Source organism: Chelonoidis abingdonii, chromosome 4, assembly GCF_003597395.2.
Source record: "Chelonoidis abingdonii isolate Lonesome George chromosome 4, CheloAbing_2.0, whole genome shotgun sequence".
Taxonomy (NCBI): Eukaryota; Metazoa; Chordata; order Testudines; family Testudinidae; genus Chelonoidis; species Chelonoidis abingdonii.
Genome location: NC_133772.1, coordinates 136616773 through 136642325, shown reverse-complemented (window position 1 = coordinate 136642325; position 25553 = coordinate 136616773). Strand labels below are relative to the sequence as shown.

Below are 25553 nucleotides of genomic sequence, written 5' to 3'. Positions count from 1 at the left end.
CTGGAGGAGCAAGGCTTCCGCAGTACCCCTCCTTGCTTAGGCTTTTGAAGTAGCAATTCCAGAAGTTCCTTCAAATTTACAATGACGTCCAATTCCAGTGTGTCCTTCAAACTTGCGTGACAATACACCTCACGGTAAAAACACCCATTGTTTTCTCTCGCCCCGGTAAAACCAGTAGCTGCCATTTAGGCTTTTACAGCTGAAATCTTTCTCACAAATCCATTTTCTCCTTGTCCTTGGAGACAAAGAATAGCTAGGTCTTCCTTACAGGTTGTTTTCACTCTACTTAGCCTGGTAGCTGAAGGACAAGCTGATAATAGAAACTTTGAGGGGAGGGAGGACTGACTTTTATAGCTAATAAAAATATCACCATCCATGGCAGAATCAAACCCATACAACAGCCATTACTTTGGGAAAGCTTCCTGTTCTTTTTAAGAAAGGTGTAATAGTGCCATTGTCTTTCACTTATACGCAGGGGTCCTGGAACAATTTTTTATAGTGGGGGTACTGAGAGCCATTGAACCAAACTAAACTCTGCATATAATGGAAAGCACTTCAGACTGCTGCACCCCAGCACCCTTAGTTCCAGCACCTATGCTCAGACATCAGCAAAAGGTCACCAGCACATTAAATCTGCTCTTCCTACTGCTTTGGCTAAACTATGCGCTGCTAACATAGCCAGACTATGGTTCCTTTGTCTTAAGGTGGGTTCCTTTTTTTTGCCTCCTGTTGCAGTTACATTTGTTTTCCTATAGAAGAGACTGCTGTCCCCGCTGCCTCTTGAAAAGAGAGTGGATGGGAGGGCTGAAGAGGTCTGACACCACTTTCTCTATTCCAGCTAACCATTTCCACTTCTCTTTGCTATTTGTACCTTAAATGAATGGCATGGAGGATGCTTAGCTTCTCCTATGAAAGCTGCCTTGACATTTCCCCCCTAGACTTTCTTTGATGACTTAGGCCTGGTTCCCACCATTTTGGAACCAGTGTAACTATTTCAGTTAGTGTAAACTGGTACAACCGGGGCATGTCTATACTTGTCATTTAAAGCATGGAAAAAGTCCCCTTTTTGCACAAAAACTCTGGAGAATCCATTGCCAATGACTTTTTGTGGTGAAACTCAAAAGTTTCACCACAAAAAGAGAACCACCTTCACAAGAGGTGTACAGCTCTTACCAGTGATTCTTTTGCAGTGATGTGCAAGTGAAGACGCATTCTTCCTGTTTACAGAGCTTTTAGCCTCCACGGGATATCCCACAGTGCCCAGGTGACCACTCTGGCTAGCAGCTCTGCTGCTCTGACACCAGGTGAACAGATATCCACCACGCCTCCTTGTAAAGCCATAGGACCTTTGAAACTCCCCTTCCTGTTTTCTTGGGAAGTGCTCACTTATCTGGCCAGGTGATAATGTCTGCTCCACGGAGCATCCCCTGCTTGGAGCAGTGCTGAGCCACTGGAGCTGATCAGTGTTTGGGGAGAGGAGACTGTGCAGGGACCCAGGATGCCCTGTGATCACCCCCTCATCCCCTTCCCGCAAGACCTATAATCAAAATGGAGAGAGCTATACTATGGGATAGCTGCCCTCTGTGCGCTGCTCTCATTGGGGATGGAAGTGCTGCAAATGTAAACACTCTCTGATGCCTATGGAAGTGAGTACACAAACCAGCGCTTTTCTTTCACCGGGTCACTATCACTGCTGAAACTGACGGAGCAAAAACTCTGCAAGTGTAGATACAGTTATACTGGTATAAAGTGCCTGATAACAGTGTAGCTTTTTCCACTTTCCTGTATGGGAATAAGTTGTATTGGTATAAACACCTTTTTATTGGTGTAACTGTGTCCCCATTAGTGGGGTTGTACCATTTTAATTATACGGGGCAAGGCCGGCTTCAGGTTTTTGTTGCCCCAAGCTGCGGAAAAAAAACCCAACTAGCCACAATCAGCGGCAGGTCCACTACGCCGCTTTCCTCTTTGGCGGCAATTCGGCAGCAGGTCCTTCCCTCTGAGAGGGACCCGCCGCTGAAGAGCCCCGTGTGCTGTCCCAAGCACCTGCTTGCTGAGCTGGTGCCTGGAGCCGGCCCTGATACTAGGATAGTTTAATGCCACACAACGGTGTGTAGACAAACTTTACTATGCAGTTAATGACTGGCTTTCAATCAGTAATATGGCTATTTACAAATGCCTGCAGAAGTTTATGGTTTATAATCCTAGGCAGCTACATTGTTTCTATTGGTGGCATTAAATCAATGGAACTAGAGCCACCTTCGCCCTTCTTACAGTCACACCTTCCTTGATCAAGGTCTAACCATCACACTTTTGCTGCATCCCTTATCAGGGTCCTCTGCTGCCGTTACTATTGTACGGTTTGTAATACAGAGGTCCCAGCCAGGTTAGGGGCCCCCGTGTGCTAGGTGCTGTGCAGATGCATCATAGAAAAAAGTCCCTGTCTCCAATTACATCTAATCTTAGCTTAAGCTAAGGCATGTGGCTGAAACAAGTAGGGAAGATGGCACTTCAGTCTGGTTTTTGGAGTCTTCCAGACTCCAGGGTTCTGAGCCACAGACAAGAGCCTGTTTCTTGCTGCCATAGTTTCTGCAGGGGCAGGGTTAAGAGCCAAATGCTCTGGCCAACTTTTCCCTTCCCCAGCTAGTGCCAGACGTGTTTTTCACAGTTCCTGCCCTCCTATTTAACCAAGACATTTTTTTAGCTAGCTTTTGTCCTTCACATCTAACATGCCTCTTGCAGTTAGAAAAGCCTTGAAACTCTGCTTAGGAATTTTATTACTGCAAATGATTCTTATGAGAGGGGCCCAGGAAGGGGGCCAACAGTTGTAGTTACTTTAGCTCACTGGTTTTAAACTTGTGTTCAGGAATCCTGTTTGGCAGAAGGGACTTGTCCTCTGAATATTCGAGCTTACAACTTGGCCTTTAGCCACTTGCTGAGCAGAAAGAGTAGAAATAGCCTCGCTGAAGTTCCATGCAAATCTGTGTACAATCTTCCCAGCATGACTGTGTAAACATGTGCATATGACAGATGGATTTTAGTTGATTCCCATTACTGTAGTATTTGAGCATCTGACAATCTTTAATGTGTTTTATCCTCACAACAGCCCTGTGAGGTAGGGAAGAGGCACAAAGAAACTGTGACTTGCCCAAGGGTCACACTGGAAGTCTAGGGCAGAAGAGGCAACTGGATACAGTTGTCATGAGTCCCAGGCCAGTTCCCTAAGCACTGGACCTTCCTTCCAGCTCTGAGAGCCAAAATCAGATGTTCCTCAGGACACTCCACCCCCAACTCCTGCTCTTGATGTGCAGGATAAAGATGGACCCTCCACATCTCTCCCTAGCCCCAAGATTGCAGACTGGCATTAGGCATTTCTTCCTCACCACATTCTCCCTATCGAACTTTTCCTCTGTATTTTTCTTTCAGATGCTCCTGATGATGTGTTCAGAACAGGTACACACTTATGTGAGAGTGATGCCTTATCGTTACCTGCTTTTAAGAGATTTTTAGACATTGTGTAAATGGTGTGTCGACACATCTAAACCAGCATCCTGGAATTTACCCTTCCTGGGCTGATATTTGTGAGCTGAAGTCACTAGTAGAATTCCAGCCTGACAACTTTTCAACTTTGTTTAAACTTTTATCACAACTACTATCTTCCATAACAAAGAATGGGACCCTTTCACTAGTTTTTTTTTGTATGTTTACTTAAGTCCCTGCTTTTAAGCATTGCTTTTATTCCTGAAGGCTGTGGGAGATCCCTCTGGGAATTGTAATAAGTAATGGCACTACATGTCCTCTGTCCCTGAGGCAGGTGTTTGGGGATGTCTACACTAGAAACCGCTATAGCAGCAGAGCTGTAGCGTAGACATTTACTACAGTGACGGGGTTCTTCTGTCACTGCAGTAAATCCACCCCTCTGAGAGGTGCTAGTTAGGTTGACAGAAGAAATCTTTCATCAACCTCTGGTGTCTACACTGGTGGTTAGGTCACCTTAATTACATCAGACAGGGTGTGAAATTTTTAACAGCCCTGTACTCCTGCCTCTCTCGGCAACAGAAATTCACTATGTCGTACATTAGAGATGCATTTACAGGTAAAAATTCTAATCTAGGTGTCAACGGAAAACTCTTCTGTATGCCTATCACGCATGTATGCTCGTGTAGTGATTGGGGCTGGTCACTTGAAGGAATCATGATCATACGCCCTAGGCTGTTTGTTATAGGCAACAACTTTCTCCGGCTTCGGTGGGTACCCATGCCCCCTGCCCCAACTCCACCTCCATCCCCAAAGTTCCTGCCCTAGCTCCGCCACCTCTTCTCCAGCACGCTGCATTTCCCCTCCTCCCCCTCCCTGCCCCGCAAATCGACTGTGTCGCAGCGCAAGCGCTGGGAGGGAGGGGGGAGAAGCAGGACGTGGCGGCGCGCTCGCAGAGGCAGAGGTAAGCTAGAGCAGGGGGGCGGGGCGGGGCCATGGGGAGCTGCTGGTGGGTGCTGAGCACCCACCAATTTTCCTGTGGGTGGAGCACCCTCAGAGTCAGTGCCTATGGCTGTTATACACATTATCTAGTAGTTGAAGCAATGGCCAGGGGGTTATGACTTCAGGTTTGTATACCCAGCTCCACAGCTGATTTATTGTGTACCCATAAGCAAGTTATCCAACCTTTGTAAAAGCTTTCCCCATCTGTAAGATGGAAATTCTTGACCACGTTAAAGGGACACTGCCTACTTCTGCTTTCTATCAGTAATGGATAAAAGAAAAACCCTAACTGAAAGTTTTTTTTCTCAGTCTACTTTCTCACAACGTCTTTGTGCATTCTGTGTATGTATCCAGTTTCTCCTGTTTTTTCACATGGCAAGAGGGGAGAGCAAAATGGGGTAAAACCTATACTTAAGTTGCTATGCCAATTTTGTGGATGTGAATCTACTTAGGGATCTATTCAGATTGATTTTATTTGATGATGCTTGTAAAGAGTGATGCTCTTGATGAGAGGTGCTATAAAAGCTATTTTTGGGGTGGGGAAAGGTGCAAATAAGCTTTGCACACCCTCGTTTCCTTGGACAGATTTTTACAAGCTAATCTTGAAACGGTGTCTAGTATGTTTTAAACTAAAACTGGTTAGACTAGCAAAATAAAAATCCTATCGATATGGACCCCAATATGGCAAGATTCTTGAGGATATGAAGCCAATAGTTAAAGTTGCACATGGGTATATAAGCACCTTATTGAATCAGCACTTTAATGCAATGATTGCATTTCCATTTCAAAAGAGATGAAAAAATACATGCAGCAGAAATCTGTATCTGGAACATTTTATTAAATACATTACAAAAATCAGTGCAGACTTGTTAACTCTTGCCAACTGTTTACTATAAGACGGTTTCTGAAGCTAGGAAGCTCAGTGTTTCTTTAAAGTTCTAAGACCTTTGGCCCTGATCCTACACCCACACAAAGCTTTGGGTCTAGCCAGGCAGAAGTCATTGTAGGATCAGAGCCCTAGATTCCTGGGCCATGTTAAATGGCACCTAGTCAAATAAAAGACTAATGGTTAAGCTAAACTATTGCCATTAACTGAGCAGGCATTATGTAAACACTTTTTCCTAAATTAACAGCAGTGAGGTATCCTGAAAGTTACTACTGCTAGTAAATGTATAACTCAGCTCTGATTTTACTGCTGAATGGAGTTTACGCTGATTTAGGCCTCGATTCTGCCAATACCTATGCACTTCATTTTAAGCACAGACTATGCATGTTCTTAAAGTTAAGAATATGCATAAGTCTTGGCAAGGCCTTAGTGAGAATCTTATTTAAATACAGATCCTAACACAAAAAGAATGAATTATTTTATTTTATTATTTAAATTAACATTTAAAACATTTAATTTCAGATTATCTAGTTTCTCTGTCACATGCCTTTACAATTCAACTATATACAATATACTTTAACATGTACAAAACCTCTTGTTATAATGCTGTGACTTTATCTTCATAAAGTCACAGAGGCTTATCTGGCTTGTTAGAATAAAAACAGTCATACAAAGTTTTCACATTCATAAGGGACAAAATAACAAAAATATCAATATAACCTGCATATAAAGTTCTTGCTAACAAGTAATGTAACTTATACACCAAGTGAAGATGAATGTTTGTTTGTCATGAGCGAGCCATAGTTTCTATGGCTGATATTAAATCTGAAGTGTATCTGACTTGGTACTATTGGACTTGTACATGCAGGACAGTGGGCAAACTAGTTAGTCATTAGTATGAAATTTAAAGTCTTAAAATAGCAGCCTACAGCACTGCACAGTATAAAGCCTTGACTGCACAACTAGCTTCTAACAGTTTTACAACCATGATGACTATGCACAGTTTAAAATGGTTGGGGACTGAATGTTTCTAAAGTCATGTTACAACCACATTCAAAAGACATTCTATTACAAGCAGAGACTGATCCCAGAACTGTTTCTGAACCTGATTACAACACTGACTCCATCCAGGCTAGCTGCTTAAACTGTGTTAGAACGCCACTCAGTAAAAATGCCATTTGGCAACGGAGGTAAAACTGTACAGAGCCATGGTTATAAACAGAAAATGATGTGAAGGTGATAGTGTGTGTGTGGTGGAGGTGGAGAGGGGCTCTTCGGAGAAAGGGATCAGCAGCAACACACAGTACCGGACCCAAGGATGGTCCAAACCAAGTCGAGGAAAAGACATGGTAACACCAAGGCACACCTTACAACACACCAAAGATGTGTTCAGAGTTTTGGGGGGAGGAGGGAGTTTGAATTAAAAAGATCCATTTAGACCCAAAAGGGAACAGTTGTTTAAAAGATCATAGAGCGACGACCAAATGCCTTTAAATGTAACACTTGATTCTAGCTGGATTACCATACAAGATATGACTTCATTTACCATGACTGCCACCAAAATTTACTAGGACAAAACTAGAATCTAAAACTAAATAGAATAAGTACCTTTTGGTAAGAGAGTTGCTTTAAGTGCGACATACAACTATTTATAAAAGATTTTTTTTTCTTTTTTCTTCACAAAAACATCTCCAGTCTTTGGTAACAACCCGGTAACAAAATGAAGGTAACCTTTAAATGAAGGAAAGATAGGTACGTTTGCTTTAGCAAACATCACTATTGAAAATTTTCATTTTTAGACTGTGTGTACTGAAAATCCTCTTCTTTCCTGGGACTGTTTTAAATTGCATATTTCCATTTGATGGTGTCCTCTTCAAAAACAGGTTATAACTAAAGAAATGACCATGTCTGGAATCTGGTGATACAGCCAGCTGAGTCAAATGAGGAAAAAAAAAAGTTTAATAGTTTTCTCCAATTAACTAGTTAAGGAATTAAAACTGTTTACATTTTCAAACAGATTGAGAAATTATTAGTCTTCCTGAAAAAATAGAGTTACCAAATGGAAATGTTTGCAATCAGGAACAGAAATGGAAAAGAGCCTATTGGTGCATCTAGCCCATCTCTAAGTAAATACAGGATTGTTCACTACAAGACCGTGCCCAACGTGTATTCTAGTTTGCAATATCTAGCTCTGGGACTTCCTGTTTCTCCTGAGAAGCTATTCCAAAGTCCATTAGATCTTGTTAAATAAGATTTTCCTGTTCAGCCTACATTTTCCTCTTTAATTTCATCCCATCATGTTGATTTTTATTTTTATTTATTTTTTTTTTTTGTGGGAGGAGTGAATCCTGCCTCTTACAAATGTTAAAGGTGTGTAGCCAGAAAGATCTCCCCACCCTTACCAAATAACACAATAGCTGCAGTTTATACCTTCATGAATCAATCCTACCACTTTCTCTGTCCTACCTGTTTTTCTTGTCTGAACTCCCTCCTGTTTATATCTTTCAGGTACTGAGGTGTCCAAAACTGAACACGGTTCAATATTCATCTTGAATTGGACTAAAAACCAGCGTGTGTGTGCGCGCGCGCACTTTGCACAGCAACAAGATAGTTTATTTTCTCCTTAAGAGAAAGGGAACTTTTGTTTGACATGCTCATCTAAACGTTACGACGGCTTATTTAAAAAAAAAGGGGGGGGGGCCTTTCCTTTTAGAGTAATGAACACGAATGCAGTTTTGCAACATTTGTCTAAATGTGAAGTTTTCCTTCAAAATGAACTAAATTCCTTTAGCAGAAAACGGATGGGATTTGCAAGGCTCACTAACAACTGCCCCCTAGTGTGTAGAAATGCTGACTTGAAATAGAGACTAAATTTAAGGGCAAGGTACACAGACACCAGAAAATGTTGTTTTCAATTGGTAAGTAATTACCTGATTAAACTAGCTTTAACACTAAGTATTCCCAGTTACATCTCTCTCAGCCTGTTAACACAAATGGGCTAACTCCTAGTAGTATCCTTTGCTCCTGAAACCCCCCACTCCTATGGTAGTTCTATTTTGCTTTATTCCGAACAGGTTGCTATTGAGTCTCTTGTTGAGAGTAGTTTGTTTATTTCTCACCACCTCTATTCTTTCCCTCCGCTGAAGGAGCCTAACCTCTGATTCAATCTGAATACCTGAAATACCAGTTGGACACAATTGCCTCCTCCATTCTTGTTCCCTTCCTCCCTCACTGTTCTGTAAGAGTGAGTCGAGTCAGTGTTGCTATCTTTTCATTCATGCCTTCATCACATTAATCCTGTTGTTTGATGACTGGACCTCCTCAGTCATCAAAGTGTCATCAATCAATCTTACATGTTTGCTACTATCTTAGCACAGAGTTCATACTAATCATGCAACTCAAGTTCCTTAAATAACACATGACCTGAAGTTCTAACTCTCCCAATCTTACATCACTTTGCACTTGGTGCCTACAAAGTACTTAGTGCACAACTTCCAGGAGCATTTGAAAAAGCAAAATTTGGCTGAAGAACTGCCAGGTCTCACTAGAAAGCATGTTAAAACACCAGCAGGATAGGGGAAATCCCTGACAACTGTCTGAACAGCACCCAGGGACATGTAAAATATGAGACCTGTATCTCTCTGATGTACTTGCCTCAGAACAACTCTTACCTTGGTTTGAATTAGTGCTTTACAGTTGCTAATATTGAATCTATCTTCTAAGTCTTCATTTATTTTAACGTTTGTCTCCTCCAAACCCTCTTTGCTGTCTCCTGAGAAGTCCTAATAAACAAGAAGCATCATTTAAAACACTCTTCATAATAAGTGTCCATCAGTGTCAGAACTGTTTTATTCAGGAATGGGCTTTGGCCCTCTGAAAAAAGGTCCCCCTCTCAGAACTAATAAGCAAATAGGCATTTAACTTTATTTTTTGAAGTTTCAATCTAAACCCCTGGCCTATACTCAGATCTGTAATGTGTATCCCCTGCCGCCACCTACTTCTCATTGACTTCAGTGCAGTTCTGTGCTGGGGCAAGATTCTGTGCACTTGGATCACACAGCTTGATTGTGGTCTAAAAAGTTGCTTGGAAACTACTCTTACTAGTTTTGTCTTTTTGGGTTAGGCTGTGTACACATGAGAAAGTTGTTCCATTTTAACTGTACCAGTATCACTAACGCGGTACCATCCCCTACTAGGGATGCTCTTGTATAGTATAATGTGAGAGAACCTGCTTGAATACAGAAAAAACCCCTCCAGCCACAAACTCCTAATTGTCACCTACCACCCCGCAATGGAGCCCATACTGGGTATTATTAAACAACTAAAACCCATACTTGATGGAGAGCACATCCCAAAGAAATATTGTCTGAACCCCCTCTTCTGGCCTTCAAAGCTCATCTTCAGAAGGAAGCTTCCCACAGACGAGGACTCACCAACTCAAAATAGCATCTGATCCCGCCATCAGTGGCGGATTAACGCATAAGCCCACACCTAGAAGCCCCAGCCATTTTGGGGGCCCCCACAGGAGCCTAGGGAGAAGTAGGGGGGCAACTGGCACCAGAACAGTAGCACTGCCCCCTGCTTCTCCTCTTCCTCCTGAGGTCCCACCCCCAGGTCAGACCAGAAGCTAGAGCCAGGCAGTGGTAGGAGTTGCCCAGGGAGCCTGGGCCACTCCAGGAGTGTGAGGCCCAAATGTTCTTTGTGCCCCGCGTCCCAGTAAATCATAATCTGCTTCTGCCTGCCATAACAGATGCAAAACCTGCAGATAAATCTCCAGTGCTATACCCCCCACAACACACCTTTTAAAGTCCACAGGTACTGCATCTGTGTATCCCAACACAGGGTGTACCTCATGCATAAGGCTAAGATTTTGTCATGGATATTTTTAGTAAAAGTCAGGGACAGGTCATGGCTTCTGTGAATTTTTCTTTATGGCCCATGACCTGTCCCTGACTTTTACTAAAAATATCCGTGACAAAATGGGAAACCACTGGGTAGCTGTAGGCACTGGCTAGGAGCCCTGGGGGCCCCCAGCACCTATGAGGGCTTGGAGTTGAGGGGGTACCCCTTCCCCCAGTGGTGGCAGGGAGCTGCTGGGGTCCCCTCCTGCCTGTGGCAGCTGGGGGCTGCAAGGATCCCCAGTTGGGATCCCCCTGTCTCCCAGGGCAGTGGGGAACTGTGGGGGCCCCTTGCTGCCCATGGCAGCTGGGGACTGTGGGGTACAACTAGCCCTTCCCCCCGCCCCCGCGGCAGCGGGGAGCTGCTGGGTACCCTCGCTGCTGCTGGTGGCTGGGAGCCCCAGCGCCCTGCCACGTACCCTGCAGCTCGCAGCTGCTGCGGGCTGAAGTCACAGAGGTCTTTGGAAGTCAGAGATTCTGTGACAGAATTGTAGCCTTACTTGTGCTCCAATAACAACTATGTGGGTGAAACTAGACAATCATACTCTTAGATGAACTCCCCCAGATAAATAAGACAAAACCACTGTATCACCCACAGGCAAACAGTTGTCACAGAATGATCCCATATCTGATCTCTCAATCCTCATCCTCAAAGGAAATCTGCACAACACCTTCAAAAGATGAGCCGGCAGTTTAAATTCATAACTCTGCTAGAAATCATAAAGACAGGGGATTTATGGCTTATTACAACATATTGCAACCCTATAACCCCCATTTTTTATCCTATGACTGCACAGGTAATAATAAGCCACTTTACTTTGAATGGTCCCATAGATCAGTGGTGCTCAATCTTTCCAGACTACTGTACCCCTTTCAGGAGTCTGATTTGTCTTGGGTACCTCGAAGTTTCACCTCACTTAAAAACTACTTGCTTACAAAATCAGACACAAAAATAGAGAAGTATCACAGCACACTATTACTGAAAAATTGCTTACTTTCTCATTTATACTATATTATTATAAAATAAATCAACTGGAATATAAATGTTGTACTTATATTTCATTGTATAATAAATAGAGCAGTATAAACAAGTCATTGTATGACATTTTAGTTTGCACTGACTTCGCTAGCGTTTTTTATGTAGCCTGCTGTAAAACTAGGCAAATATCTAGATGAGTTGATGTATCCCTTGGAAGACTGACTTGGCTAGCGTTTTTTATGTAGCCTGCTGTAAAACTAGGCAAATATCTAGATGAGCTGAGGTATCCCTTGGTAGACTACTGCATATATATGTATATGTGCCCCTGGTTGAGAACCATTGTCTTAGATATATGTGTTACCTACTTATACTAAACCATCTGTTCCACCTTGTATTTAGGTGTGACAGTGAGTACCTGTTCCAGCCCTGAAGAAGAGCTCTGTGTAGCCAGAAAGCTTCTCTTTCACCAACAGAAGTTGGTCCAATAGATTTATTACCTCACCCATCTAGTCTCTCTAATATTGGCATAAAGATATCTTATACCAGTATATTTATTCCTGTACAGAAACAGGGCTAACTGTACCAGTATAAGGTACTGTGATGGGGTATACCTATCCCACCCCAGCCCCAGGAGGGTTAACTGCGCTTTGCAAACTGAGTAAGCCCCGCCCCTCTGACTCTGCTGGGCATGCTCAGCTTGGAGGCGGAGTATAAAAGAAAGCAGCACAACTCAGTCTGGGCATGCTGCTAAAGGGGGAGAATACAGACTACAGGCTCCTTCCAGGGAGCTGCTATAGACTCCAACTACAGAGCCACGGCACGCAGAGTTCCACATGGACTCCAGGTTGTCTGATGATCCCAGAGAAGAGACCATGCCAGCAGGAACTATGCCACCCAAGGACCCCAGGGACCCGGGAGAATCGTGAAGCACCACTGAGGGAGAAAGGGTAGGAAGTAGCCCAGGGGACTTAAACTCTTCTCCAGTGAGTGAACCAGGGAACCAGTCAGCATATTTTGGGAGGATCCCTGCTGACTCAGTGGTGAGCACCCCACCACCGCCTGGCCCTGGGCTGGGACTCAGAGGAGTAGGGAGGGACCGAGTCCCATTACCCTAGGTGCCATACAGCCCTGAGTGCTGCCCCATTTTGCCAGTGAGCCAACAGACCACCTAATTCCACAAAGGGGGGTGACTTTATTGCCTCTGACCATTGGGCAACGCCGCCCTGGCTGGGAGGGCTATGCTCTTGATGCTGGCCACTAGGCCAGACTACCACATTTATAGTAAGGGACATCAACATAAGAACTAACTGGCTGTGGAACAGCCTTTTCCCTTCTTTTTGACCATATGTGACCTGACACCCTGTGACGGGGTATACCTACTCCACGACAGGTGCCTTCATACTGATATAATTGCATCCACACTAAGAGAATAGTAATGCTCTATCAATTCAAAATAAAATCACCCCTCTAGCCAACACAGTTATACCAGTATAATTCATGTGTAGACCAGGTCTTGCATGACTAACCAGCACTGAAATTTTGTTTGATTAAACTCATGTGAAAGGCTGATTTAATCCAGGTAACACCAGGAGTTTCAAATAGGCAACCATCAGGAAAGCTAACAGCAACTATTAATGAAGATATAGTTATCTCTGAAAAGCAGAGCAAGAAGATTAAATTTGCGCTAACTAAACAGGCGATAATAAAAAGCTACCTCCAATTAATCTTTCCAACATAAAAAGACTGAATAGTAACAATTCTGCTTTGAGAGTTTAAAATGCTGCTGTTTTTTATTCTTTGAATTTATTTAAAACATGTTTTCTCTATTTTTTTATCCCTGAAATGGGTGAAATGATTTGAGTAAAGGCAAAATGAATATTGTGTTCCAACCTGTACAGCTAAGCCAGATATTCAAGCTACAGAACTTAATTGGACCAATGGATTACATTTTTTCACAAGGAGCAGTCCAATTTCCACTTAAGTCAAGTCAACTGACTTCACTGGACTGAACCCATAATGTCTTGTATAAATTATCATGATAACTCCTCCACCTCAAAGTAGGCAAAAAACCCAACATTTGTGGAACTCTGCCAACTAAATCAGAAATTGATTCCATAATCCAAACAAAGTGACATACTGTCATTATAGTAGAGAATATATTGAAGTATCTGTTGTAAATTGGCAAAGACAACCAGAATTTGGTCTTTGCATCATTATAATAGTTATAACATCTTAGCAGAGAAGTCTTAAACTATATGACAATTCATCTGGAATGAAGTAGGGTATGAATTAGAAGGTATGTCTACACTACCCGCCGCATCGGTGGGTAGTAATCGATCTATCAGGGATCAATGTATCGCATCTCATCTAGATGCGATACATCGATCCCCGAACACGCTCCCCGTCGACTCCGGAACTCCCACCAGGGCGAGAGGCGGAAGTGGAGTTAACGGGAGAGCGGCGGCCATTGATCCCGTGCTGTGAGGACGTGAAGTAAGTCAATCTAAGATATGTCGACTTCAGCTACGCTATTCTTGTAGCTGAAGTTGCATATCTTAGATTGATTCCCCCCCGTGTAGACCAGGCTGAAGTGGGAACAACTATTCCTGATTTACTCCATTATTCTGGAATAAGTGTGTCCACACAAGGAATTAATCAGGAATAACTCCCTGTGTAGACAAGCCCTTTCATCATCAAAAAGGCCCTAGTTGAAGACATTAGCATTTGCGATCCACCAAAATACACTTCCTAGTGTAGCTGTGTGACTGAGACCTGTTTTTTTTTCTGCCTGGATGACTTAAATGAATACAAGTTTAAATCAAACACTTACAGTGGTGTTCTAGCCAAACGTATTTTTTAAATTACCTTTTGATTTACATCTATTCCAAGAGCAGATAAGAAGTTTTCCTGGCAATGGGATTTATTCCGAGGACATCTTAAACCTGTGGTGCTATGGGGGTCTCTAAGAGTTCTCCAGACGTTTCCAGAGTCAATACTAGAAAAGAAATGCAACTTGAAATTTTAGTTCATAGAAAATTTCCAAACAAAATCAATGACCTTGAGCTTCATATAAAGCCATGATCTAATTTTCAATTCTAATGCAACCTCCCTGGAGACAGCTGTACAGGGGTACACCCTGAACCACCTACTCTAGAAACATAGAAATAATTCTTAGAATTATTTGTCCAAGTTATCAATCCAACTTGCTAACAAAGATGTATGATCTCAATGATATAAGCAATTGCAAAAAAAAATTGTGCATGCTTTTTTTATCAAATAAATAGCCATACAGTAAAAGCATGTCTGACAGCGCTTTATATGCCCACGTATCTCCAGAATGAGTAGAAGTAGACAGGAAATATGTATTAGAAAAATCATGATCCAGAGGTGGTGATGTCCAATTCATGTTGTGGAGAGCAAGCAGGTACAAAGCAGAGCTCTATTTATTTCTCTTCAAAGGCAGCTAACCTACAGTTTGGTTAGTCTGTCTCTCTCAACCTTCTTCCTTATTTCGGCTTTCGGGCTGCATTGAGCCAGCCTGATATTCATGTGGGTTACCTTTCATATTTGGTCTCATCTGGGTAGGTGTGATTTCCTTCTCTGTGATGCTCAAACAATATTTAAAGCAAAGGCCCAGCTCCAGGGAAACACAGAGGAAAAGAATTAGGCATCTAAATCAGGATGTCAAATTGAAGCCTAACTACTTACTCTATTCAGGTTCTGTCATAACTATAAAGGGAAGGAAACAGCCCTCCTGTGTACAATACTATAAAATCCGTCATGGCCAGAGACACCAAAATCCTTTTACCTATAAAGGGTTAAGAAGCTCAGGAAACCTGGCTGACACCTGACCCAAAGGACCAATAAGGGAACAAGATACTTTCAAATCTTGGTGGGGGGAAGTCTTTTGTTTGTGCTTTTTCTGCTCTTGGGACTTATAGAGGGACCCAGAACATCCAATCCAGCTTCCCCCTTTCTGAACCAGTCTCTTATGTTTCAACTTGTAAGTAACAGCCAGGCAAGGCGTGTTGCTTATTTTTGTTTTCTCACCTTGTAAATGTTCCTTTTGCTGGAGATTTTACCTCGTTTGCTGTAATTTGAACTAAGTCTAGAGGGGTTCCTCGCTCTATGAACCCGATTACCCGTGGTAGAAAGTATTTTTCCGATCACCGATGTTACAAGATATGATTTTAACCTTCCTTTCTTAATAACAGCTGTCTTTCTTAAGAACCTGATGATTGTCCTGTCTAAGACCGAAGGGGATTGGATCTGGACTCACGAGGAATGGTGGGGAAGAGGCAGGATGGTTAAATTCTCCCTTCGTGCTTAGTAGATCCAGGTCAGATCCAAGGGGTTGGATCAGTGTTCACCAGGAACTTGGTGAAAAAGTCTCTCAAGGCTACCCAGGGAGGGGAAGGTTTTGGGAGGAAAGGGGGTGTTCCAGACTGAGGAATCAGGATGTTAGCAGCGAAACCAGATCTAAGCTGGTAGTTAAGCTTAGAAGTGTTTATGCAGGTTCCCACACCTGTACCCTAAAGTTCAGAGTGGAGGAGGAACCTTGACAGGTTCTTATGTCATGTTCATCACCACACTGTGTGCTTTCCAGTAGTGCATTAAGCAAGGTGGCTAACATCTGTCATGAGTAGTTTGTCACATAGAATATCTAGGTTCCTTGTATGTTACACAGCACCATGATATTGATGTACCTTCCAAGAATTAAAAATAACAATCTCTCTCTCCTTTCCCAGCAGTAAGTTACCTGATCAGACTGGTGTGCATGTGAGGAGTTTACTGAGGGAAAACTAAATAAAAACACTTATTTTATTGCATGTGTTAATCCTTGGACCTTCACTAATATACAGTACAAATAACCAAGCCTACTTTTTAGTTACAATGTTCTAGATGTGTGCAGAAACCAGGACAGCTACTAGTGCCCTTCAAAAATGGGTAACAAGTTGATCAGCATTCCAGCAGACTTAATAGCCAAGTTACCCATTTCAACTGCTGTTAACTTCATGATCTCCAGGAAGGAAACCAGATGCACCACTGATTAGGGAGAGCATGTAGCTTAACAGGAGGAGCAGTAATTCCTGGGAGAATTGGGAGGCTGTACCAATGATTGGGAAAGAAGGATCTGTGTTGCTACTCTTGATGAAAGAGAAACAACACAGAACTGCTGGAAAGGGAAGGAATGCTGACAACAGAAAGAACACACTGTCTGTTGGTGTCCGGCATTCCAGGACTTTAATAATCTGAAGTGCTACCTCAAGCAGTAAGAATTCTACAAAAAGAATTAATACTACTGACAGGTGGACTGTTACGCTTTTCAGGGACTAGAAAAACAACCCCATTTCCTTTCTGAACCCAATAAGCTGATAAAATTAATGTACTGATTAAACTGAAATAGCTTATTTTAAATTGAAACAAGTAAATTCACTCTCCCCTCCCCCCATTTATTGCCGGGTGTTTGAATGTTTATGTAAACTCATTACCAAAGCTGTCTCTTCATAAATTCACGAATCCCAATGTCTTCATTATCTGTGTCAAGAACTTGATCTAAGCTTCTTATGTTCTCTGTGGACTGTGGTACAATGACTTCTGGAAAACTCAGCTTAAAAATATCCTCATAGCTGAGATTGGCCTAGAAAAAGCAGAGTTTTATTACACACCTCATAAGCCCAATCGTGCAGTTCACACAGGCCCTGATCCAAAGCTTACTGAAGTCAATGGGAGTTTTTTTCCATTGACATTAAGCCTGATGCAAAGTCCATTAGTAGTGGCACATAACGCACTAAAATCTACGAGTGGTTTGCTTGAATAAAGGATCGGGCTAAGAGTATGTGACAGATGTAGATACGCATACATCATGTTTATACAGTCAATTAAATGAGGTCCAGTATATTCACATTACATAAGAAGTCAATAGCTAACTATATGCACACAGTTTACGGGATATCCAATAAAGCTGAAATGTAACTGTTTACTGCCTTGTGTGTGTGCCATGAAATGGTGTTTTTCTTTAATTGCTGGTGTAGAGCCAGAAGAGAGAACTCACACATTTGTTCCTCCTATGACAATAATGACTGACGATTTGGAGGATCAGGTCCTTATCCACATGAATGACTCTTACTCATGCAAAGAGTCCCAGTGCAATTAATAGGATTACTGCAGGTGTGTGGACTGCTCACGTGAGTAAGGATATGCAGACTCAAGCCCTGTTCTAGAAATGCTCAGTCTATCTGCTCCAAAGTTTTGATTTTGACCTTTTAATTCCATTTTTGCCCAGAATGACAGAATTATTTTAATGATTTTTGAAAAGTCTGTTTGGATTGCAATATTCCTTTAGTGTGTTTGCCACCCACACTCTGGAGTTGCATGAGAACCAAAAAGTGAAACTCTCTAATCTGTTTTCATTATCTAAGATGAGTAAAATGGAAAAATGAAAACGTAAAAAAAAAATGCAGTTTGAAGTGTAAGTAAATGCTAGTCCAGGGACTTTTCAAAATATGAACTCTTACTTGATACTATCCATTTAATGTTTTTTAAATTCAAATAGTTTAAATCTACAGCTGGTTTGCTACCAAATTATAACATTCTCCAAGCTGGTCTAATTTTGAGACTAAACTATTTCGCTGGATCCTTTTAAACCATCTCTGTGTGCAGAAGGTAGAGCAGAGGAGCATCTTGTATCATTCTTTACTGCATTCCATGATGGGGTGTGAAGGAGTTGGCATCTTAGCCACAGTTGTGTAGGATACTGAATAGTGACACCTTGGAAACCAGGAATGTAAACTCTGGCGGCTTTTTTGTTTCTCTACATTATTTGACAGCGATAGAGCAGGAGATTAATCTTGGTCAGACAGGACATGCTCAGTTCCTCTCAGTGAAGCTGGTGGAAGGGTTATGTAGGGGATGAGCCTGGACTGCCTAGAAAGTCTCAAGGAATGGTGTTGAGTCCTAGGCAGGGTGACCAGATGTCCCGATTTTAAAGGGACAGTCCTGATTTTTGGGCCATCTTCTTACATAGGTTCCTATTATCCTCCACCCCATCCTGATTTTTCACATTTGCTGTCCGGTCACCCTAGTCCTAGGTTGCCCACAAACCCATGATACTGTCAGAAGGGAGATTTATTCCTAACATATAGGCCCAGATGAGCTAACTTTTCTGAAGGGTTATTGTTGGGGAGTCCAAACCATCTATATAGACACACATATGTAACAGCATGCTGTTTTAAGGCTATGTCTGACCAAGTGTCACGTGACAAAACACTTCCTGTAAGAGGGAGCCTGCTCAGTCACAGAAGGAGAAAGTGGGTCAGGAAAGACTAGGGAGGGGCTGTGTATCAATCAGGTGGATGGGCTGGTAGGGGACAGCTGCAGGGATTAGGCCTTACTGGGGGGAGGCTTAGAAAAGGCCAGGCAGCAGGTCCTGACTTTCATGAAAGAATGATAGTCTATGAAAGGTGTGTTGAGTTGATACTAAACTCTTTTTTTGTTAAAGAAAATGCTGAAATTATGTCACTGTTGGGAGCTTTCTTCAGCGTACTAGCCAGTGAGCTGGCCCACCAGTCCACAGTATAATCAGATAAAGGTAAGTTAGTATAAATTTATTTATCTTTTTCCTGGATGTGAAGCTCTCTATGTATAGTTCTCTCATCTGCTTAGTTACATTATTTCTAACACTCAACTCCAGCCTATTTTCCCTGATCTTGTGGCTTTGCCATAATTATAACTAACGCCTAATGCATGTCCGAGTTCAGATCCGTTACTTTGTTAAGGCTAGGTACAGAGGAATTACCATATCAGACTAGCCCAGTGGTTCTCAAACTTTTGTACTGGTGACCCCTTTCACACAGCAAGCCTCTGAGTGTGACCCTACCCCCCCGCCCCTTATAAATTAAAAACACATTTTTATATATTTAACACCATTATAAATGCTGGAAGAAAAGCAGAGTTTGGGTGGAGGCTGACAGCTTGCGACCCCCCCCCCCCCATGTTATAACCTCATGATCCCGAGCAGTCCCAAGACCCACTTTGAGAACCCCTGGACTAGCCCAATGGTCTTTCTAGTCTGTCTGACAGCGGCCAATAGGAGATCTTTCAGAAGAAGGTATAAAATGTCATAACTGACAATTAGGTAATAACATGGGGGGGAGGGGCAGGCAGGAAGTCTCTTCATAGGCCCAGGAAGCTGCTGTTTGGCTTGTATCCTGAGGCCTAAGGGCTCTGTCTCAAATTATTACTATTTATTATTGGCAGCAGTGACAATGTGCTAGGTATGTTCCACACACAAGATGTAGTCACTGCCCCAAAGAGCTTACAGTTGTAGGCAAGCACTATAGCACGGGAGGGATAAATTACGTTGTTTTCATATACATTATATATACAAGGGGAACTCTCAATAGCCCATCATTGTCTCTCTGCCCTGAAACTGAACACACAATTCAAAGTGGAGTGTGCCATTCAACTATGAGGTATCAGATACAGCTCTTTGCCTTGGTTAAGCATACAGATTAAAGTAGGATGTTGGTAGCAGAAGAGATTTAAATGTCTCTTTTAGAGAGAAATCCAATGACTTGGTATGGCCTGTTTTGACCAGGAATAACTAGTAATGTGTATTTATCTCTCCATATGCTCCCCTCTCTTCTGTCCCACCACATCCAGACATCTTGTCTTAATTTTCAGAACCCTCCACAATTTAGAGCCTCCCTCTATACATCCCAGTGTCTTATCACAAGGCAATGCCCACCTTTCTCTGCCAATGAGTCCAGCCTCAGTCTTCTCCCACAAGCACCTTTTGTGCTTTCTCCCAAGCTACCTCTTGCTCCTGGATAAAATTCCCAGTCAAAATCCATAAAGTCACCACCCCACTCAATCCCTTCTCAAAACTCACTTCTGGCACAGCACATTCAGAAAACTACCATCTGATAACATGTGGGTAGGTGATGAGTTGTAATTACTGATATAATTGACTAACAATTATGCATACTACTAATCTCTCTGCTTTAAAATATAAAATGTTTGTAACCCTGTCCCCCTCTCCCACATATTCTAGCTGTTGTCTTTTAGATAAGTCCCTCCCCTGAAGCATGTACAGTAACTTACTTTGTTGATATGATGCCTAGCACAGCACACTCTGACTACGGCCTCTAAGCATTATAGCAATAAAAACATTAAATACTAATCTACAGTATTTCATGAAAAAGAATCACATTTCATCATCAGCTTTGCATTCAATTACATTATCCTCCTCCTAAAATTCTATCCTCCCAAAGTACAGTTTGCAGAAAGTGCTTTCTAGTACCCCAAAGAAACTGTAGCACAACAATTAAACTTTTAGCAGAGTCTTTGACTTACTACCACTACATACCTTATCCTGAGAACTAGCACTAGCTTCCCTCCCATTGTGTACAGATGGTTTGGAGCAGTGATGCCCATGAGAAGTGTTGCAATGTTCTCCATATAACTCCATGTCAGTTTTAGAAGTTTTTGTTTCTGCTGAATTCACCAGAACTTCAGGAGTGTGACTGATGCTCTCAGACTTGACTAAGGATTCACTGAAACTTTTAAAATCACCCCATGAACTGTTGGATTCTGATATACAATGAATGCTCTCAGAAAACCCTTCACAATTTCTTTCTCTACTATTCCCCCAAGGGAGGCTCTGATGCATCATTTCAAGTTCCACTGTATCTTCCTTAGTTCTGCTTTCATTTAGGTTACATTCGTCAATTCCCTCATTATTCTGACTGAGAGACATACCGCTCACTTTGGTCGTAAGATCTTTCAAAGACATCCAACTTAATGCTTCTATGGTGCTAGGACTTTCCACCAATTGCTGGTCCTGCATTTCTGTGTTACTGCAATAATATGGGATCACTAATAAAACTTGTAATGAAAATGTAGTTCAGATGCTTAAATTCTAATGTTCCCAAAGCAGAATAAAGATCTTCATTTTGTCTTAAATTGTCTGTAATAATGATGCTAAAGAACAGTATGTCCTTCACTCTCTCCCCCAGTCATCAACATTGTGTGTTATTCAGTCTGACTCTCCTTCCACCATGGATTTCAGTCTGCAAAGGAAGGATTGTAAATAAAGACATCTGTGATAATGCCTGTGTAAAGCTAAGAAAAGAGAACTGATAAAGCAAGAAAAAATATTCATGTTTAAACAAATACATTATAATATTATACTGTTGAAAACAAAACCTTAGATACATCGATTTAAAAATGATCTATTTAATAATACTTTGCGCCTAGTCAGTTTCACTATGTCCCCTGGAGTCTGTTTTGCCTTTTGTATCTGTCCTTCCTAGAGCAATAGTTTACAATATTTTTTTTTAAAGGGGTGTGCATGTGAAAGACAGGATTGTAAAATTACAAACATTGGCAGTAGGACTCTAGGGGAGGTATAGTACCTTTAATTACTTTTTTTAAATTGCTTAGAGGTCACTCTGACTTCTAAAGGAGAGGAAGGTTGAATTTTGTAGCTTGGATATTAATGTTTGAAAGCTCTGATTTAATTTTAAAATCTTTAAAACATGCAAATTCAAATGATAAAGAACTCTAAAGTGAAATAATATTTGAAAGATTGTTCCCAAAACACGACTTTGTTGGTGCTCAGTCTATGCTAGTCTTGATACTAAAGCTTACTCAGAAACTGGACAGTGAGACTAGGTAGTAGTGATCCACAAAAACTGATGGTACCAGTATTGACAAAAACCATAAGCTGTCTTGCATGCTCTGTGGTAACAAGTTTGGTCAGGTATATTTCAAGTGATAATCAAAATGCAGGGAAATAAGCTAAGTGGTGAAATTCACGACTGTAGTGTGTGTAAGGCTTTTCTGCTAGTCCCTTTTCTACTCAGTTGCCTGTCCGTTGTTTTGTGCATAAGAGCACACTATTAGCATCTGGTCAATGCATCAGCCTCCTGCTCACCAACAGGAATAACCCCCTGACTCCGGCTGAAAGTGCCCTATAAAGGGCTGCTCGCTCAGACCTGCGCCCTCCTTTATTCCCCGTGTGTTCAATGGCAGAGGGGCGGGAAGCCCAAGCCGTGTCACTGTGCCCGGCTCCACGCCTGTCCGTGCCTCAGTTTCCCCACCTGTCCCGTGGAGGCGATGGGACGCGCCTGGGGAGCTGGCGGCCGGGTCCGGGCCCGTGCCCGGCTCTGCGCCGTATCAGGGGGCAGCCCCTGCGCCCGGCCGGGTGAAGCGCTGGCCCCGGGACAAGGTGCGGAGCTCGGACTGGGCCGGGCGCCGGCGCGCTCCAGGCAGTCGCAGTTAGCGCCGCTGAGGGCGGCTCGGGGCGCCCACGGCGCGGCGGCCCCTGGTCACGACGGCCGGGGCCCCCCATGAGCCATCGGGTCCCTCCCCCGCCCGCGCTGCCCAACCCGCGAGCGGGCCGGGGGAGGGGGACGGACTCCCGGGAGGGATGGATGCCGGGTGCCGGCCCCGCCCCGCAGGGAGCGCAGGGGCTGAGGGGAGCAGGTCGGAGGGACAGCCTTACCCGCAGCGCCGCGCACGGTCGGGCCCGGCCAATGACCACCGCGACTGAGGGGACAGTGAGTCCCGGCGCGAGCCAGCACCGGCCGGCCTGCGGGCGGGGCCGAGGGGCGGGGTCGGAGGACGCCGAGGAGAGGCGGGCGCGGGGAGCACAGCCCGGGAGTGAGGTCACTGTCAGGGGTGGCACCTACCGCCGCTAGGGGCGTGGCTATACGGCGGGGGCGGGGCCTAGCTAGCTGTAGAGGAGGCTTAGCTCTGCCTCCCTGTGGAGTTGTTAGATCAAAGCAGTTAGTCCCGCAGGCTCTTGGGCAGGCCCAGCTCAGCCAGGGCTAGCGTGCCCGCGCCTGCCCTAGGCCTGGCCCAGGCCTGCCCCTGGCACCCCCTTGCTACCCAGGCAGGGGACAAGATTTGCTGGCACTGCTGCCCCAACCAGCCCCTAACAAACTGCGGGAAAGGCTCATAGGGACACAAGGGGCAACCCCTGTCCCACACCCTCCTCTCTCCTCTGGCCATGGCTTTCCTGGTGCAATGGCAGGGAAGTCATTGCTAGTTTTCAGCCGGTGGATTGGTGAACTTTTCTCATTCCTAGACTCAAGCCATCTGAAAGGTCTGCCTGCATCTCACGTGCCATCATGTCCATTTAGCTCCAGCAGATGTTGCCATGTCAACATCACCTGCCCTGATTCTGCCTCCTCACCACAAAGTTCACATAAGTTACTCCTCAAGTCCACATCAGTTATCCCAAAAGTGGAGATCTAGCAGGTGTTGTTGTCAGTATTGTCAAAATGTTGACGGGGAAATGCTGACTAGCTGGGGGCCTGAGTGCTGCTAGATGATTGTGGGCATGCTGGTGAATTTTAGGATGGTTTTCATATGAATATCCTAATTTGGCAGGTTTGGGAGTGGCTCAGGCATCCACAGCTAACACTGTAAAGGCCCCAGCAACAATCCATCCACACAAATCCCTCTCCTAACAGGCTTCTCCAGGGGGCATGCTTGGGCTTGGGGCTTCAGCCCTGTGGGAAGGGGGCGTGCACAGAGGTTTCAGCCCTGCAGGGCCTTGTGGACCCCCTGAAATCAGCTCGTGGACCCCCAGAGAGCCACAGACCCCCAGTTGAGAACCACAACAGCATCAGACTGGAGTCAAGGTTTGAGAATATTTACTGGAGCTTGGCTCCAGAGAGCTCCAGCTGAATTTAAACCCTGCTTCTCTCTACCTCTCAATGTCTTGGAGTGGGAATTATCTTAAGGAGAGGATGTCAGGTATCTTCTCTCTCCCCCATAGGGGCGGCTTTAGGCCTATTCCACCAATTCCCCTGCATCAGGCCCCACGCCTAAGAGGGCCCCGCGCCCAGTGCGAATCCCTTCCCTGGCTAGAGATACCTTTTTAATTTTTACTCACCTGGCGGCACTTTGGGTCTTCGGCGGCACTTCAGCGTGTCCTTCGCTTGCTCTGGGTCTTCGGCGGCAGGTTCTTCAGTGCCGCCAAAGACCTGGAGCGAGTGAAGGACCCACTGCCGATGTGCCGCTGAAGACTTGGAACACCGCCCGGTGAGTACAAGCCCCTTGTGTTTTTTTTACGTGTGTGTGGTATATTTTTTTTTAAGTCATCCTTGCCAGGGCTGCATTGAAACTGTTCGAATTGGGCCCCGCACTACCTACAGCCAGCCCTGCTCCCCCAGCATCTCCCCCTGTTTGGGGGCAGGCATAGGTCTTTGTATCTCTCTAGTGGCCTTTCCCATGAGAGTATGTGGGGTTTCTCCAACTGATAGCACCCATTTTCTCCCATTTCTCTTGGTTTTTAATATCCTATTCTCTCCTCCCCCTTCCTGGGCCTTTATGTGCCATTATCTTTCTGGCGCACTATTGCCAACCCCGGTCTCATGAGTCAGGTCACAAACTTGTGAGATTGGCTTTAAAATAATGGAATTTCAAAAAGTAGTAAATTTTAGGTTCTTTTTATTCATGTTTTCTAGCTTTTCTTCACAACCAGGAGGGCTAGAAATATATATATATTTAACCCAGCTGAAATGCACACATAATCACAAGATTCCAGGAGCTGGAGCTTTAAAAAAAACACACCAACATTGTGAGACTTGGGATAAAATCCTGCAAGTTGGCAATGCTGCTGTCCCTCACTGTGTGGCTTCCTATTAACCCCCACCAGTTTTGTTCCTATTCTCGCCTTTTTGTTTGACCCACTCTCTTTGCCTCCTCAATTTCTTATTGCAGCATTGGGACTGCAGAGCTGAGTCTTCCACTGTGCTTGTTGATCCTGCTGCTGTGCAGAGCCACCTGGGACTGAGAATCCTGCCTCACTTACTTTCTCTCTAGCATTTGAGTACACAGGAGCTGATGCAGGGAGCAGGACAGAGGCACTCAGTCAAAGGCTGCAGCTGCTGGCAGGCTCTGCTCTCACACTCTATTGGCAGGAATACAAATTTGAAACAAGCACACAAACAAATCCCTGCTTAGTCTTTCTTTAGGCCTCTGGGTGTAGCTCACTGCCCTCTGGGCCAGGTTTAAAAATTTCTGGCAGTCCCAGCCAGCTTGGGACAGTTATAAATGGGAGGAGAGAGGTTTTCTGGAGCAGGGACTAGGGCAGGGGTGGGCAAACTTTTTGGCCTGAGGGCCATGTTGGGGTTGCAAAACTGAATGGAGGGCCGGGTAGGGAAGGCTGTGCCTCCCCAAACAGCCTGGCCCCGGCCCCCTATCTCCCCCCTCCCACTTACTGCCCTCTGACTGCCCCCCTCAGAATCCCCAACCTATCCAACCCTCCCTGCTCCTTGTCCCCTGACTGCCCCCT

At 44.1% G+C, this 25553-nt stretch overlaps 1 protein-coding gene across 1 annotated transcript; it reads right to left on the bottom strand.

Annotated features, from left to right (window-relative positions):
• Positions 1 to 5296: 5296 nt before the first annotated feature.
• On the bottom strand, positions 5297 to 22852 carry CLBA1 (clathrin binding box of aftiphilin containing 1). Its single transcript, XM_032768812.2, has 6 exons — positions 22752 to 22852; positions 20613 to 21315; positions 16735 to 16883; positions 14108 to 14237; positions 9037 to 9147; positions 5297 to 7296 (listed from the first exon to the last, which is right to left on the bottom strand). The coding sequence occupies exons 2-6, from the start codon at positions 21090 to 21092 to the stop codon at positions 7129 to 7131; spliced, it is 1038 nt and encodes a 345-aa protein (XP_032624703.1). The 5' UTR covers positions 21093 to 21315; positions 22752 to 22852; the 3' UTR covers positions 5297 to 7128.
• Positions 22853 to 25553: the final 2701 nt, after the last annotated feature.

Coding starts and splice junctions, on each gene's coding strand:
- CLBA1 (XM_032768812.2), bottom strand. CDS start 21,092: ATGCAGGACCAGCAATTGGTGGAAAGTCCTAGCACCATAGAAGCATTA. Junction 16,884..20,612: donor GTGCTAGTTCTCAGGATAAG/GTATGTAGTGGT, acceptor TGCTTTTTCTAG/GCCAATCTCAGCTATGAGGA. Junction 9,148..14,107: donor GAATAGATGTAAATCAAAAG/GTAATTTAAAAA, acceptor CTTGTTTATTAG/GACTTCTCAGGAGACAGCAA.